At 37.5% G+C, this 15,678-nt stretch overlaps 1 protein-coding gene across 1 annotated transcript; it reads right to left on the bottom strand.

Moving 5' to 3' along the window:
* Positions 1 to 10,805: 10,805 nt before the first annotated feature.
* On the bottom strand, positions 10,806 to 11,276 carry LOC137742946 (isoeugenol synthase 1-like). Its single transcript, XM_068482882.1, has 2 exons — positions 11,088 to 11,276; positions 10,806 to 10,970 (listed from the first exon to the last, which is right to left on the bottom strand). Exons 1-2 carry the CDS (start codon positions 11,274 to 11,276, stop codon positions 10,806 to 10,808), a joined length of 354 nt encoding a protein of 117 aa, XP_068338983.1.
* Positions 11,277 to 15,678: the final 4,402 nt, after the last annotated feature.

The following is a 15,678-nucleotide window of genomic DNA, read 5'->3' as shown; positions in this document are numbered from 1 at the left end:
TATGCAGCATAACTTTGCATTCCCAAACTGTCCAAATAATGGGACAATTCAAGAATTAATTAGACCACAGTCATGCTTTTGCATCCATGCGTGACATCCAATTAATCCTCAAATGGGAAACTAAGTTTTACTATAAAAAAAAACCAAGTACAAAGTTAATTTCAATTAACTCCATACATCGCGACACATATTTGTACATCACGTACAAATTTGTACATATACAATTCAACATTATACATAATTATAACATAAAAATTAATATAATTTAACAACTTAATATAAACAAATTTAACAACATAATTTCAACATACTTTAACTAATTCATATTTTCTTTAAATAAAACAAAAAAATATCTTCCAAATCGTTATCCACCGAGCGCTAGTCACACACAATATTCCTATACACAACAAATTTTATGGTGTTAGTATGAATTGGGATTGATAATTTTAAATGAAAATAACAAAAACCCTTACCAAACACAACAAAATACCTTGATCAACCTAGAGATTTAGATGAATGAAGTTTTAAAGGAAGAAATTGAGAGAAAATTAGACCGACGGATCCCTAATTAAAGAAAACAGATGGTATAATTTGCAGGGGAGAAAACTACAGTTTTCTCCCTCTGCAACTTATAATGTCAGGTTATAAAGATCACTTTTGGGACAACCACTTTGCACGACGAACATATAATTTGTCGCGCAAGTTCCCTTAGCAGAACAAAAATTTTATGTTCGTTGTGCAAGTGTCTTTTTTTTTCATTATTTTCTTTTTCATTTTATTTATACTTTAATATAATCCATTTGCGTGACGAATACTAGGTTCGTCATGCCAGTTGCATTATTTATTTATTTTCTTCATTTTTTCCTTTTTATTTCTTATTAATGTAAATTTTTTTTAATATCCAATTCAAATTATCAAACCAACTTATATATTACCAAAATATTTATTAAAACTAATTTATTAACTAAAATATGTTGTAGCCTATTTTATTTGACAAAGATGAGAGGACTGGCGCCAAGGAGAAGAGAGAGTGAGAGATGTGTTTGTAGAATTGTAGGGGAATATGTGTGTTATCCCTCCTACATAGTGCCTTTATTTATAGTAGTAAAAGGAGAGAAGAAATTCCTTCATCCCCAAGGAATACAATATGTAATAGCAAAGGATAACTAGAATCCAATCTAATCTAGGATTTACACAATCACACTTAAACTAGGAAAGTTTACAACACTCCGCCTTGAGTGTGTAAATACTCAAGGTATATTTAGCATCATGCAGAAGTTGAGGAAGTCGACTTGTTAGCACTGATTCTAAGGAACAACGCTTATTCTCAATAAGATAAGAACTGTATAAGTAAATGAGTCTCACTAAGAAACCCTAAGGCTATGGCAAAAACCCGAGTAGGGACAAAATCCGAAGTCCAAGGAAAAATGCATGAGAAATGCAAAGTCAAAAGAAACGTCTATGGGACGTCATCAAGGATATGACTAGCCCAAGATGGGTGCCTCGTTAAAACCTAGTTCGGTAGCAAAAACTCAGTAGGAAAAATGCTCTTAATCGTAGGGAAAAAAAGTACATTTAGATCAAGCAAGTATCTTCAGAATGCTCTCCTTGAGTTTGACAAAGTTTTAAAGAGAAATAGCAATGTTACAACTCAGAAAGTTTATGCATATTAATTCCATGAACAAGCTTCTGAAACATCATCTTTAGAGTGATTTGGTGCAGAGGTCGGCCAGATTGTCTTGTGAACAGATTTGCGTGACTTCAATCTTCTAATGTTCTTGTTGATGTGAAATGAAAAGCTTCGGTGCAATGTGCTTGGTGTTGTCTCCTTTGATGTAACCTTCTTGAGCTATTCGATGCATGCTGCGTTGTCTTCAAAGATTGTCATCGGGACATCAACGACGGGATAAAGATCGCAGAAGCTATGAATATGGCCTACTACTGCTCTCAACCAAAAGCATTCATGAGTTGCTTAATGTAAGGTGAGAATTTCAGCATGGTTAGAAGAAGTGGCAACTAAGGTCTGTTTAGTTGACCTTCAAGAGATTGCGGTGCCTCCAATGGTAAAGAGATAACCCGTTTAAGAACGCGCCTTATGTGGATCAGATAAGTATCTTTCGTCGACATAACCAACAAGGCGAGAATCGACTCGAGAAGCAAAGGGTGCGGCATTACTCGAGGATCCATAAGGATAGAACAAGCCCAAATCTGTAGTACCCTTAACGTAATAGAAGATATCTTTCATGCCAGTCCAGTGTTTGCATGTTGGTGCATTACTGTATCTTGCCAAAAAATTAACAACGAAGGAGATGTTAGCTCTAGTGAATTAAGCTAAGTACAGTAAAGCGCCTATCGCAGTTAGATAAGGAACTTCAGGCTCCAAAATCTCTTCATCATCCTCCTTTGGACGGAAGGGATCTCATTTTGCATCTAGCGATCAAACGACCATAGGAGTACTCGAAGGCTTCGCTTTATCCTCATTAATACGGCGCAACACCTTTTGGGTGTAGTTCGATTGATGTACTAGAATTCCATCCAAATAATGCTATATCTCGAGACCGAGACAATATCGAGTCTTACCTAGATCTTTTCATCTCAAATTCTGACTTCAGGTGCACGGCAATTCTGGCGAACTCTTCAAAAAGTTTCGATAAGGTTCATGTCATTGACATATATTGCAACAATCGTAAATCTGGAATATGACTTCTTAATGAACACATAAGGGCATAGCTCATTGTTCACATATCCCTGACTAGTCAAATACTCACTCAGACAGTTATACCACATTCTTCCAAATTGTTTTAAATCGTAGAGTGAACGCCTCAGCCAAATTGAGAGCGTGTTCCGGGGTTTGGAAATATTTGAACCAGTCAGTGTAAGTCCTTCGAGAACTTTCATGTAAATTTCCATATCAAGATCCCTATAGAGATACACAGTTACTACGTCCATCAGTTGCATACTCAGTTTTTCAGAAACTACCAAACTGATAAGGTAGCAAAAAGTAATCACTTCCATAACGGGTGAATAAGTTTCGTCATAGTCAATCCCGGGGCGTTGTGAGAAACCTTGTAATGCACAATTTTGTTCTTCTGATTACGCTTCCGAACGAAAACTTACTTGTAGCCAACGGGCTTCATATGTAGAGGAGTAGGAGCTACAGGTCCAAACACCTTATGTTTCGCAAGCGATTCGACTTTAACTTGGATTGCTTGTTTCTAGTTTGACCAATAAGTTCTATATCGACATTCATCAACGGAACATGATTCAATGTTATCGCTTAACATTATCTCAGTAGCTACTGCAAATGCTAAGGCATCGTCGACAATCATCTCATCTCTATGCCACACATTATTTAACCTAGCATAATAGACCAAAATCTCACGACGAGATGAGGATTTGTCTCTTCAAGGACACTTCCATAATCTAGAATTTTCTCATGAGTTGTATAGAATGAGTAAGCAATAGTCGGATTCATGGTAGGTTCTTCAGGACCTTGTGTCGTGGATTTCCTCTTCCAAGGGTGTGAATCATTTAAACCAAAAGGTCTGCTATGCTTTTGTATAGGGGCAGATGATTGGCTAGCCGCAAATGTACGTGGATCACCAAGATTGGTGTCTCGGGCTTCCAGGAGGGAAGTCCGTCGTACATTTGGTACATCTATCTTTGCAAGTGTATTCACGGCTGGAATATGTGATCTTGTCACGCACGCTAGATCAATGAAAGAATCTGGCATGCTCTAAGCTATGCTCTGGAGATCTAATATACGCTGCACTTCAGTTTCAGACTGAGCGGTGCAGGGATCTAAATGAGACAAAGTAGGAGTCGTCCATGATAATTCGCGTCGTTCTTGAAGAACATTGACGTTCTTATCTCCCACTAATAGTGGGAAGATTGTCTCATAGAAGTGACAATCTGCGAAACGAGTGGTAAACATATTGCCTGTCAAAGGTTCTAAGTAATGAATAATCGAAGGAAAATCATATCTGACATAGATTCTCATCCTTCGTTGAGGCCCCATTTTTGTCCATAAAGGCGGCGAGATCGGCACATATACCGCACCAAAAATGTGCAGATGTGATATGTCGGGTTTATATCCAGTAACCAACTAAAGGGCACTAAATGGTTGTGTCGCAACAGGCCTCAGGCAAACCAACTTCGCTATGTGCAATATTGCATCGCCCCAAGCAGCGATTGGGATCTTGGTACGTATAACCAACGATCGAGCAATCATTTGTAAGCGATTAATGAAAACCTCTGCCAAGCCATTCTGAGTGTGAACATGGGGTAAGGAATGTTCAACTCCAACCCCAGCCGACATGCAATAATCATCAAAAGTTTTAGATGTGAATTCTCCAGCATTATCTAATCAAATAGATTTGATCGGATAATCAAGGTGGTGAGCCTTAAGCTTGATAACCTGAGCCAACAGTTTGGAGAATGCAGTGTTCCTTATGGACAACAAGCACACATGTGACCAACGTGTGGAAGTGTCAACCAAAACCATAAAGTATTTAAATGGTTCGCAGGGAGGGTGAATTGGTCCATAAATGTCCCAGTGAATCCGTTGTGGAAAAATAGGAGGATTTGAACGAATCTTTTCATAAGAAGGCTTAGTAATAAGCTTTCCTATTGAACATGTTTGACATACGATTCCTTGGATCGAACCTAAACTTCAGGTTAATGGATGCATGTGTGATGATTTGAGGATACGACGCATCGCTATTCGTCCAAGATGTCCCAAATGATCATGCCAAAGTGTAATTTCGTGCACAGTCCCAGTATTAGGGTCGGCCACATAGTGGCATTCTATGGGGCGTATGGTCGTAGTATACAGACCATTTGGGATACGCTCCATCTTCTTTAGAATACGCTTCTAGCCATATTCATAGGAAGTTATGCACAAAAATTCAACTCTGTTTTCTATGTGGGTTTCAGCGTGGTAATTGTTATCTTTAATGCCCTTGAAACTTAACAATGTTCTTCCGGAACGTGGAGAATACAGTGCCTCAGAAATGGTCAAGATTGTACCATTGGACAACATTATACGTGCCTTACCGTATCCTTCTATCAAGTTGGATGGGCCTGAGAGGGTTGTCAGAGGTGTATTCTTAGGTATGAAGTTAGTGAAATAGATGGGGTTCATACAAAACTATGTGCATGGTTACATTATCTGCCGGACAACCAACTTCCCCACCAGTCATACCTAGAATGAAAAATTAGTTTCAATCGGTCGCATGCATAAAAGTTCTAAAAATAAATATCAATTCAAAATAATTTCATTTATTCAAGCATGGTAATTAATTAAAACTTAATATCCAAAATCAAATAATCCAAAAATAAAGGAAAATTGTTGAAAAATCAACCAAAAACAAAGGAGGAGTCGGCCACTAGGTGGAATTCGGCCCCATTGTGCAATTTTAACTAACTAAAATTGTTTTATGTCTAAGATTCTAATCTTCCATAGGAGTGGTATCCTCTTGAAAGTCAGAAACCTTCATCTTTGTGGTCCCCGGTTCGTCCACTTACACAAAGTTTGATTCAAACTTCTTATGATGAGAATAATATTCAGCTATAACCTTCTTGGGAGCTCGAAAAACACAGGACCAATTATCCTTTGAATCACAACGATAGCACATATCCGCATCTATGTTTTCAGGTGCTTTGCCCTTATTCTCGAAGTTTGGGGCCTTGGGAGCAAGATTAAAGCACTTCTAGGCTTTGTTTCCTCCCTTTGATGGGCCTTGACTCTGTTGACCTTCACGGGGTGTCTTATGGCCTCCCCTAGCAAGCCTCTTTTGGTGTTTTGGGCGTTCGTTTATGCTATAATGTGTTTCAGGCACAGTAGTAGCCCCAGTAGGTCGAGCTTGTTGATTCTTCATCAACAGCTAGTTCTGTTTTTTCAGCGAGAAGTAAAACAGAGATCAAATCTGAGAACTTAGTGAACTTTTGAGCTCTATATTATTGTTGCAAGACAATATTAGAAGCAGAAAATGTCGAATAGGTCTTCTCCATGAGATCCTCTTCGATCAAAGTTTCATTACAAAACTTGAGAAGCGATTGGATTTGACAAACTTCAGAATTATATTCATTCACAGACTTAAAGTCTTGGAAGTGCAAATGCTGCCAATCATGTCTTGCTTCAGGCAAGAATATGTCCTTTTGGTGATCAAAACAATCAGCCAAAGCGAGCCATAGTGCATGTGGATCCTCCTCATCAAGGTATTAAGGTGTCATGGATATGTCTTCGGATGAAGATCATAGCAGTGGTTTTTTCAGCTTCATCAACAGGGTTGTCCGTTTCTTCTTCAATGGCGGGATGCAAGTTCTTTGCAATGAGATGGAGCTTTACATCTTGGACCTGTTTGAGGTAGTTCTTTCTAGAGACCTCTAAAGCAGTGAAGTCGAGTTTGTTCAAATTTGACATGTTCCCATCACAAAATAGATGGACAAGATGTGGTGAGTGTAATGGACAAAAATCAATCCATTCCCATAGAAGTAGAACATACAGGTTCTAATAGACATGTATTGGTTTAATTTTGCATGAAAAAACTTCGGGTTTTCATGGGTGATGTTTTTAAAGAAAACTTCAGGTTTTCAAACAAGGCATGTTTATAAGAAACTTCAGGTTTCAAAATAATTTTGAACTTCAGGTTCATATGTTCATGCAGGCAAACATAAATATACACAAAAATATGCAACAAAAATATGCAAATAGAACTTCAGTTCTACAATTATAATTGAATTAATTATTTGGACTTCGGGCCAAATTAAAAGTGTGGGTGAAAAAATATAAAACACAAATTATTTTAAAACATTAAACAATCAAAGCTCGGGGCCCAAAAAGATAGGCCAAAGCCCACGCGTCGGCAGAGCAATTTTAGTCTGTGTGATCCAGGCCCAAAAATTAGGCTGGGGTGTCTCGAGATGGGACTGCAGGCCCATGGGGAGAGGAAAAAAAACATCGGGCCGTTGAAAGCGAGCCCCTAAAAAAAGAATGCACACGGCCCGCTTTAGGCAAGCCTAAAAATTTTGTTTTTTTTTCTTTTTCACATAGGCTAGAGGAAACGATTGGGCTTAAAAAGGGTGGCCTAGACGAGAAGTCCAGATTCGAAGAAGGAGCCCATAAAAGGGTATGATTCGGTGTGGCACAGCTTATAGGACACTATAACCCTCGGGCTGGTGTCACATTTTGGGCCAGATTTCAGGTTATGGGCTGCAATCTGGGAGCCTAGATTGTTATATCACACTAATGGGTTTCAAAGAAAAAAACGCCAAAGCCTAAGGGGCTGGTGTGCAGTTCGAATGCAGTTGAGCCCTAAGTGGACTCGGGTCAGAGCCAAAACATCCCAGCGTTTGCTGGGTGAAGTCGCTGGAGCGCGGCCATTTTTGGTGGCCATGTTCTGGGTGAATATTGGTCGATGGAAGCACAGGTTCGAACTAGAACCCTATATTGAACTGAGAAATTTTGATTTCTCAATGTTTGGGTGTAAAAAACCATAGGGATTTCGAATCGAAATCCTTGAATACCTAATGAAATTCGATAGGAATTTCAATGAATATCATCAGGGACGATGAATTTGTCCCAAAAATCACAACTTCAGGTCATAGTTTTCAATGGAAGTCGGCGGTGGTGCCGTGACTCATCTGCGGGCGAGTGGGGTTTTGGGGACGATGCCATCAACAACGACGTTCTGGTTTTCATGAAGAGATAGCTACTGGCTCTTCTTAGCTGGTAGCTTGGCTCGGCTCAGCCACACAAGTTGCAGGCCTAAGCGAATCGAGGTCCTGGGTTCGAATAACCCTAACGCTGCCTTTTCCGATTTTTTTTTTTTTCAGTTCAATTTAATTCTATGCATATTCAATTCAAATATTTTTAATGCATGTACATATATTTGATGCAATTCAAGGCAAATATCAAATTCACATAATTCAACAATTATGAACATAATGCATACACAATTTATGTAGAATCTAAAATTCGAAAAACATAAATTTGGATCATGCATTATGATGAATGTTCATGCTATCAGGACTACAAAAATATCGAGATAAAAACCATTGTTTTGAAAGAACCTGATTGAGTGATGATATGGATGAACTGGTTTGATGTAGAAAAATTCTTCAACATTAGATTCCTAAGCGCAGTGGTAGAAGCGTGTTGATAACGTGTTGTAGCCTATTTTATCTGACAAAGGTAAAAGGGCAGGCGGCAAGGAGAAGAGAGAGTGAGAGATGTGTTTGTAAAATTGTAGGGGAATGTGTGTGTTATCCCTCCCACATAGTGCCTTTATTTATAGTAGTAAAAGGAGAGAAGAAATTCCTTCATCACAAAGGAATACAATATATAATTGGAAAGGATAACTAGAATCCAATATAATCTAGGATTTACACAATCACACTTAAACTAGGAAAGTTAACAACAAAATATATATTATAACTAATGTAAACTTTAAGCCTTCCATGCATGTAACAGAAATTTTTAAATAAACTCCAACATAACGTTGAAATAAATTTTATTTCATAAAAAATAAAAAATAAAATCAAATTAGGTCACTCTTCCTCTACGTCATCAGTAGGTGCATCGATAGTGGCATTATTAACTTGTGCACAATCTGCAGTCCATTGTACATCGAACTTCCACTTCCGAAACTTCTTCTTGAAAAGGTCGTCCACATACATCCGCTGCTTCTCATCAGTTTCATCAACATCCCAAACAACCTATAATGGCAACAAAATTAAATTAAATATCGCAAACAAATTTTATTTAAACAAAAACAATTACACATTCTATAATATAAACTTACCGATAACTGCTGCACCATCGAGTTCTTCACGTCCACAAACACCATTTTCTAAGAGTTAAACTCAATAGAACATTTCTCTCGCACCAATCCCCCTATATCGTAAATAAGTTCAGCGTATGCTTCAGCCGAACTTTTGTCAACAAATGAGGGCAAACGCTTACGCCGATATGTCTCTAATGTCACCACAGCTTTCTTCATTTTTTTTCCTACCACAAAAATTTTAACGTAATATAGCCTATTAAAACAATAATTTCAACCATATCAAATGTAAAACAATTAAGTCAACAATAATTTATTTTTACCTTTTCCATCACTAGAGCCTTCTCCATCCCAACCTTTCGTTGACTCTAAAACTGAATCAGCCATTGTTTGATACAAAACCTTTGCAAAATAGGGTTCTGAAATCGTGTTTATATATAACTCCACACACTTTGCTCGACAAACTCTTGGTCGCGCAAGGTCCTCATAACTGCCAGCTATAAATGTTAGCGTTTAATGATTGGCTGACTAGTTAGACTGCGTTCAAAACCATTTGCGCAACGAATGGCTCTTAGTCGCGCAAAGTGATCTTGCACGATGAATGGCTCTTAATCGCGCAAAGATTATGCGACGCGTACTACTGTTCATCGCGCAAACATCAAAAGACAAAAAAAAAAAAAAAAAACCTTTCCTCATAATAATTAAAACCTTAAATCATTACAAACAAATATTCAGTTATAATATTTATTCTACAAATAATTAAAACCTTAAATAAATTGATTTAATCCATTCAATTATTTAAAAACCCAAACAGGAATTAAAGCCTAATTAAATCCAAATACATAACTTATAAAAAAAAATAAAAAAAAATAAAAAAACCTTAAATTTAAATATTGTCATACTAAACATAAAAATTAAAACTGCTACTTCGATGGTCCTCCATTCCGTTGGACTTCATAACGCCACCTATTGTAACCTCCCTCCAACGCATCCTCCATCAACTTCATCAACTGTTCATTCATATCATCATTAATAGTATACTTACACTGTTACACATATATGCGAATAATTAATTCCAACATATAATAAAAATTTTCACAAAATTACTTATTGATCCATCAACAATATACTTACTAATAATTCTTCCATCACCGCCTTCTTCGCATTCTCGGGCACATCTTTCCAAGAACGCCACTCAGCAGTAGAACAATTGTTCCCCATGGCTACAGCAATCGCATGCGCAAACTGAAAATGCTGCCTCAAATCATTCAGGTTGACCTCGGTCACACTCTGATCCTTGTTTTTATCCTCCATCTCACCACGAACAGAATTGTGGTGAATAAGGAGAATAGAATTGTGAAGAATAAGGACAATAGAAGCGCTTATTTATAGGAAAGTTAGTGCCTATTCGTCGCTCAAACATCTGTACTAAATGCGGTATTGATTCCTCTAATTCACTTGCAGTTAATTCAGGACCTTGCGCGATGAATCCTCTGTCGCGCAAAGTCCATATTCGTCGTACAAGGTCCATTTTTTGTTGCATAAGATTCTCACACCAAAATAATCACTCGTGCGTTTTTCTTCTTGACTTTGTGCGACGACAAGGCTTGTTCGTCGCGTTAAGTGTTCTTGCGCGATGAATACTTTTGTCGAGCAAAAATTTTTTTTTTTTTCTTTCCTATCTCTTTTGCGCGACAACACTTTGTTTTTGTTGCACAAGCTATTTTTTCTACTAGTGATGTCATTTACGTGTCATGTTAATGTGTTGTGTAAGAAATTGCCAAGTCTACTTCTGTCACCCTTCTAATCACCCTTTTGTTCTCATATAGAGCCTCGATAGGCAGCAGCGTGCTTGCTCTTTCCAGATCATCTCCAAACTCTGCCGGAATAAATCTCTGATTTCACAGTCCCAACATGTTTATATTGAACGTAGTTAGACATGAACATATATGTAAATGAACTTGACTGAGTAATGTAGCAAAGAATATTCACATAATCAGTGATTCAAATTTACAGTCACCGCTAAAGAACATTTCTCAAATATATTTTCCCCTTTATATTACCAGCATCTTTGATGGCGTTGATAATTTTTAACTGTTGAAGATGCTGAGGTACAAGCAGCGTAGATACTACAACGTCAACTTGTCGAAGCACTGCGACTAGCTTTTCGTTTTCATCGAGTTCACCCTGTTCAGTTCACACCATATCAAATTGGTTCTAACAGGTAATGCACCTCCTAAGTATTGAATTGAGTAACTGAGAAATGAGAGGTTAATTAGCATTAGTGTCTATATAATTAATTACTTGGAAGATGGTGAGTCCCATGGCTTCATATTCTTTGTGCAGCTCAAGCTTGGAAGGGTCAGTGTTGGGTTTGATTGGTCGGGCGTAGCCATAAGTTGGATGGCCCAAAGAAACACTTGCTTTCACCATGTACTTGCCTAGATAAACTGTGGCTCCAAATATCAGTATCTTGCTCTTCTCACAAGCCATGGCTTTCTTCAATAATATTGTTCTTCTAAGCAAGGGCTATTGTGTTTAATATAGGGAAAAGGAGTGCATGATGAAGATGGGACAAAAATTATGCAATGCTCTAGAGTATAGGATATTTGAGCGTTTAAACCGTTGCATCTTGGTTTTTGTGTTTTTATCAAAGATCTTACAATAAAAAGATTTAGAGTATCCGATACTGTTGAAATATCCCACATCAACTATATCTATGAGAAAAGAAGTATTTAAATATTATAACTCCACTCCAAAAACCCAAGCCTTGTAAGATCCTGTATTTTTAGAATTTATTATGGATATTATTTTTCTAACTAGGAAGAACCACCAAAGTGGACGTATTATGCAAGTAATTATGCACATTGACACTATTTATCTTTACGATTAAGCTTTGAGTTGAGAGGATTAAAGGTGGGAGGTGGCAGTTTGTGGTGGAAGATATTGTTGAATATGATGGACTTAGCCATGTCAGCATTGAGTGCCATGTCAGCAAAGGCTGTTAAGAAGTTTTTAGCAGTTTGTTAGAAGTCTGTTTTGTTAGTTAGAACTATTGGCGTGGCTGCTAAGTCTCCACAGCTCTATATAACAAACTCAGCCCTGTAAATATAACTCAATCAAGATTTATCAATACAAAAGATCACATTTTGTTCATCTGTTTTCTCTCATCTGTTCTTAAGATTTCCTCTGAATTTGTTTGATTTCTGCATAATTGTAGAATGGTTATCAGATATTGCATTAATTAATTAGGGAGATAAGTTGAGTTGGAATACTCTAGAATAAGAATACGTGGGCTGTAGAGACATGACTAGGAAAACAAATAGTGGGAGGTGGCTTAAATGTTTCATGCAGACTAGTATGTTTGTAATTCCAGCAAACTTGGAGATCCACCTAAGGTTTGACGTGTCATGACTTGGTCCTTAGCTATCTAAATTAAGGTGCAGCGCTTGTAAGCACTTTTGCATTTGAGGTGTGGCAGGTGCAGGTTAAATCTTTTGAGTTGCTATTGACACATCTTGCATCAACTAGGTGACTAAGCCAATAGGTGTTGCATGCATAGTATTAGTTCTCCTCATCTTTACATGCCTGAGCTTATAGAAGAACTAGATAGGTCCACGGTTTCATCCTTGCCGTCACTCCATCCAATCAAAATAGGTTGGTAGCCGCCTCTGTTTGGTATAAATAGGAGCTTTACTTCGTTGTTTGTGGAGTTTGAAAAATAAGGCAGCATGCAATAAGAGTTCACCTAGATTATATATGTATATATGTATGCGCGCGCGCTTAGGTGCGTTTTCCCAAATAGGAGCTTTACTTCATTGTTTACTTAGCGGTCCGTTTTCCTAAATTCTATTGTTTTAGTAGCTTTTTACTAATTGGTTTTTTAATGTGCTTAAGTGTGTTTGTTAGTGGCAATTCCATCCTCCCTAACTTGAACGGTTCTTCAATTATGGAGTATATGTGAGCGGATCTCTTCCTAAATGCATGATTTTAATATTAGGAATGCATACATGAAAAGCATGATTTCATGATTTACGTTTTATGAAACGTTTATGAATTATTGAATTTACGTTCATTGAAATATTTACAGATATGCTTATGAATATGGTTTATGATGATCTTTTGAGTTAGAATGCTCCTATGGATTTAAGATATGATGCTTTGAGCTTTTAAGCTCCAATGATATGATATGAAAGTTTTTATTTATGTTTTCTGTGCTTACTTAGTGGGTAATTATACAACACATACACCCAACACGAGTGCGTACCTATCTATGGCCATATGACCAAGTTTACGCGTATTGAGGTACCTTATGATTATACTCCCAACTTCAGTAGTCAATGCTAGTGTCGGTGTGATATGTTTTATTTCTTCTCAGGCACAACCCAGAGTCGTACAGCTTCACCTTCAAGCAATGGACCATATTTCTTCACTGGCGTAACCCAGTGTTGTACAGCTTTCATTTCTTCTCTGGCAAAACCCAGAGTCGTACAACTTCACCTTCCGGTAGTGGACCATATTTCTTCACTGACGTAACCTAGTGTTGTATAGCTTCACCTTAGGGTGATGGATTCGCCTTTGGGCGGCTATGATACCACTAATAAGTACACTATGATATATGTTTTACAAAGGTTTTATGGCATGCTAGAGTTTTCTGAAAAACCTACTATGGAGTATTATATTGTGTTCTCAAAACTAGGGGTTAGTATGTTCAAAAAAAAGCGGTTTACTTATTGTTATTATAAACTTTAGTCCACTCACTCTTTGTTTTGCTCCCCCTTTAGGAGTTCGAAACGAGGTGTACAATCCCGGCATTAAGGCATCCTGTATTGGTAGCTTCGAATCCTCCTCTCTATGTAGGACCTCTTTCTTTGTAATCATACATTTTTATAATATCCCTTCCATTGTATTCTTGATTAGTGGTATGCTCTGAACATGTTCATGCATTCCCATATTTTTAATATTTAACGTTACATATTTCTATTTTTGTTTGTTCTTTTCAGCATAAATTGCATGCTTGTTTTACATGTTCATAGCATAAGCATGTTAGGATGGCTTTCGTCACCCTTGGATGTCAACCAACACGTGTCCATCTTGGTGTCTTGATGACACCGGAATACGCATGTCACTAACTGGTAAGCTAGAGTCATAAAAAATTAGGCACATTATGTCCCATCAATTTTATGTAAAAACTAAAAACTAGTTATTTGATGTTTGTTATCCTCATATTGTCTTTCTCGTGTTCAATCATACTACGTCGAAAACAGACGCTTTCATACCACAACACCACAAATTATGCATGGAGACTAATGATCACTAGTTGCCAAACTGAGGAAAAAAATAGGGTAAATATCAGTTTATTACCCTCATGTTTCGTGGTTTTCAACATTTAGTACATCAAGTTTTTTTTGTCCCAGAGTCATACCTATCAGTTAGTCAAATTGTTAAGTCTCCCGTTAAGTGATGACATGGCACCCATGTGGACAATGACTAGGCTCCATGTGTCATTAAGGGGTCCACGTGGATTTATTTTTCTTTCTTTCTTTCTTCTCTTCAGAGGTGACTTGGATTTTTTTTTTCTCTCTCCTCTCCTTCTTCTTCCTTTCTTCTCTTCCTTTCTCCCCAGAATCCCCACCTCCCACCAGCCGATTTGCCTTTCTAGACCAACCCATTTTCGTCCTCGACCCTAAAAACGGGCAAGTCAACGTCCTCCAGAAGCTTGAAAGGCAGGACCTTGTTGTCCACCTCCACGTCGAACTCGTACGCCACCGAATGCCCCACCTACGTGTCCCTCAAATCGAACCCCGACACCTTCATATCCTCCACTTGAATTGATTTATGCGCACTCTTTTTCTTTATGTTTACACCTTTGTTTATTTCCGGTTGTTGAATTGAATAAAATCAACGAGAATCAACGCATAAAAATAAACATGATGAAATCAAACAACTAGCTAGTTAGTGACATGCATTAATTTTTTTATGACTATAAAAATGATTTGATTATCAAGTTAAATTAGATTGTTGGAATCAAATTTGCGCACATCCATGGACGGAAGCGAAATCCGGTCAAATTTGGCCATGATCTCTAGCGAGGGGAGAATGGAGTTGATTGGGATGTGTGGTTGAATTCGAATAGGATTGCCTACATAACTCTAGGGAAGAGAATCCACGTGTGTAGTTCTAAAAAAGAATGGTGTAAACCATCCTTGACAAATAGTCTATGGTGGGCCGTTAAGAAGATGAGTTCCATAGATGTGTCTATTAGGCTAGACAGAATACATGGAATACAGCTTCGACTATCTTCGTACGTAAAACTGAAAAGTTGGCTTTGTAGAAATTTTTGAAACTTTGATACAGCAATCTTGGGCACTTACCAAACATCAAATAACTAATAACTAATTTTTAGTTTGTGCATAAAATTGATGGGACACCATGTTTGTCCAAATACATATGAGTAAAGGCCTAATTTTTCAAAAGAGTCTAGGTTACCGGTTAGGCAGTTGCACCACAAACCTAATGTACCAAGGAAGACAAGAAAGATGCCAAAACTGGCTAAATGAACACTTCAAATTTGACGATATCTAGAAATTATAAGTAATTGACAATTCATGAGAAATCTCCATTCATTAATTCGTCATCACCGTGGATTAGCGCAAGAAAACTTTTATTTGAACTCATTTAACCTCTCTCTACACCCAACTTAAATTTTAAATATGAAATGTCTTTATCATCCTATTGCATAATTATCATGATGTACACGATAAAATTTATTATAAAAGTAAAATTTATCAATATACCCCCTCCCACCCTCAAAATAATCAAACACTAACCATCACTGATCTTTCTTCGACATTCTATTGTGACAAAAATCCTAAGACGCATTCATAGAAATAAA

This window comes from Pyrus communis, chromosome 8 (assembly GCF_963583255.1).
Source record: "Pyrus communis chromosome 8, drPyrComm1.1, whole genome shotgun sequence".
NCBI classification, from domain to species: domain Eukaryota; kingdom Viridiplantae; phylum Streptophyta; class Magnoliopsida; order Rosales; family Rosaceae; genus Pyrus; species Pyrus communis.
The sequence above is the reverse complement of the archived record's forward strand: the minus strand, read 5'-3'. Positions and strand labels throughout refer to the sequence as shown.

What these genes read in the sequence shown, in the direction of transcription:
- LOC137742946 (XM_068482882.1), bottom strand. Translation starts at nt 11,276, where the DNA reads ATGGCTTGTGAGAAGAGCAAGATACTGATATTTGGAGCCACAGTTTAT. An exon ending in TGGGACTCACCATCTTCCAA is followed by an intron (nt 10,971 to 11,087) that starts GTAATTAATTAT and finishes TGAACTGAACAG; the next exon opens with GGTGAACTCGATGAAAACGA.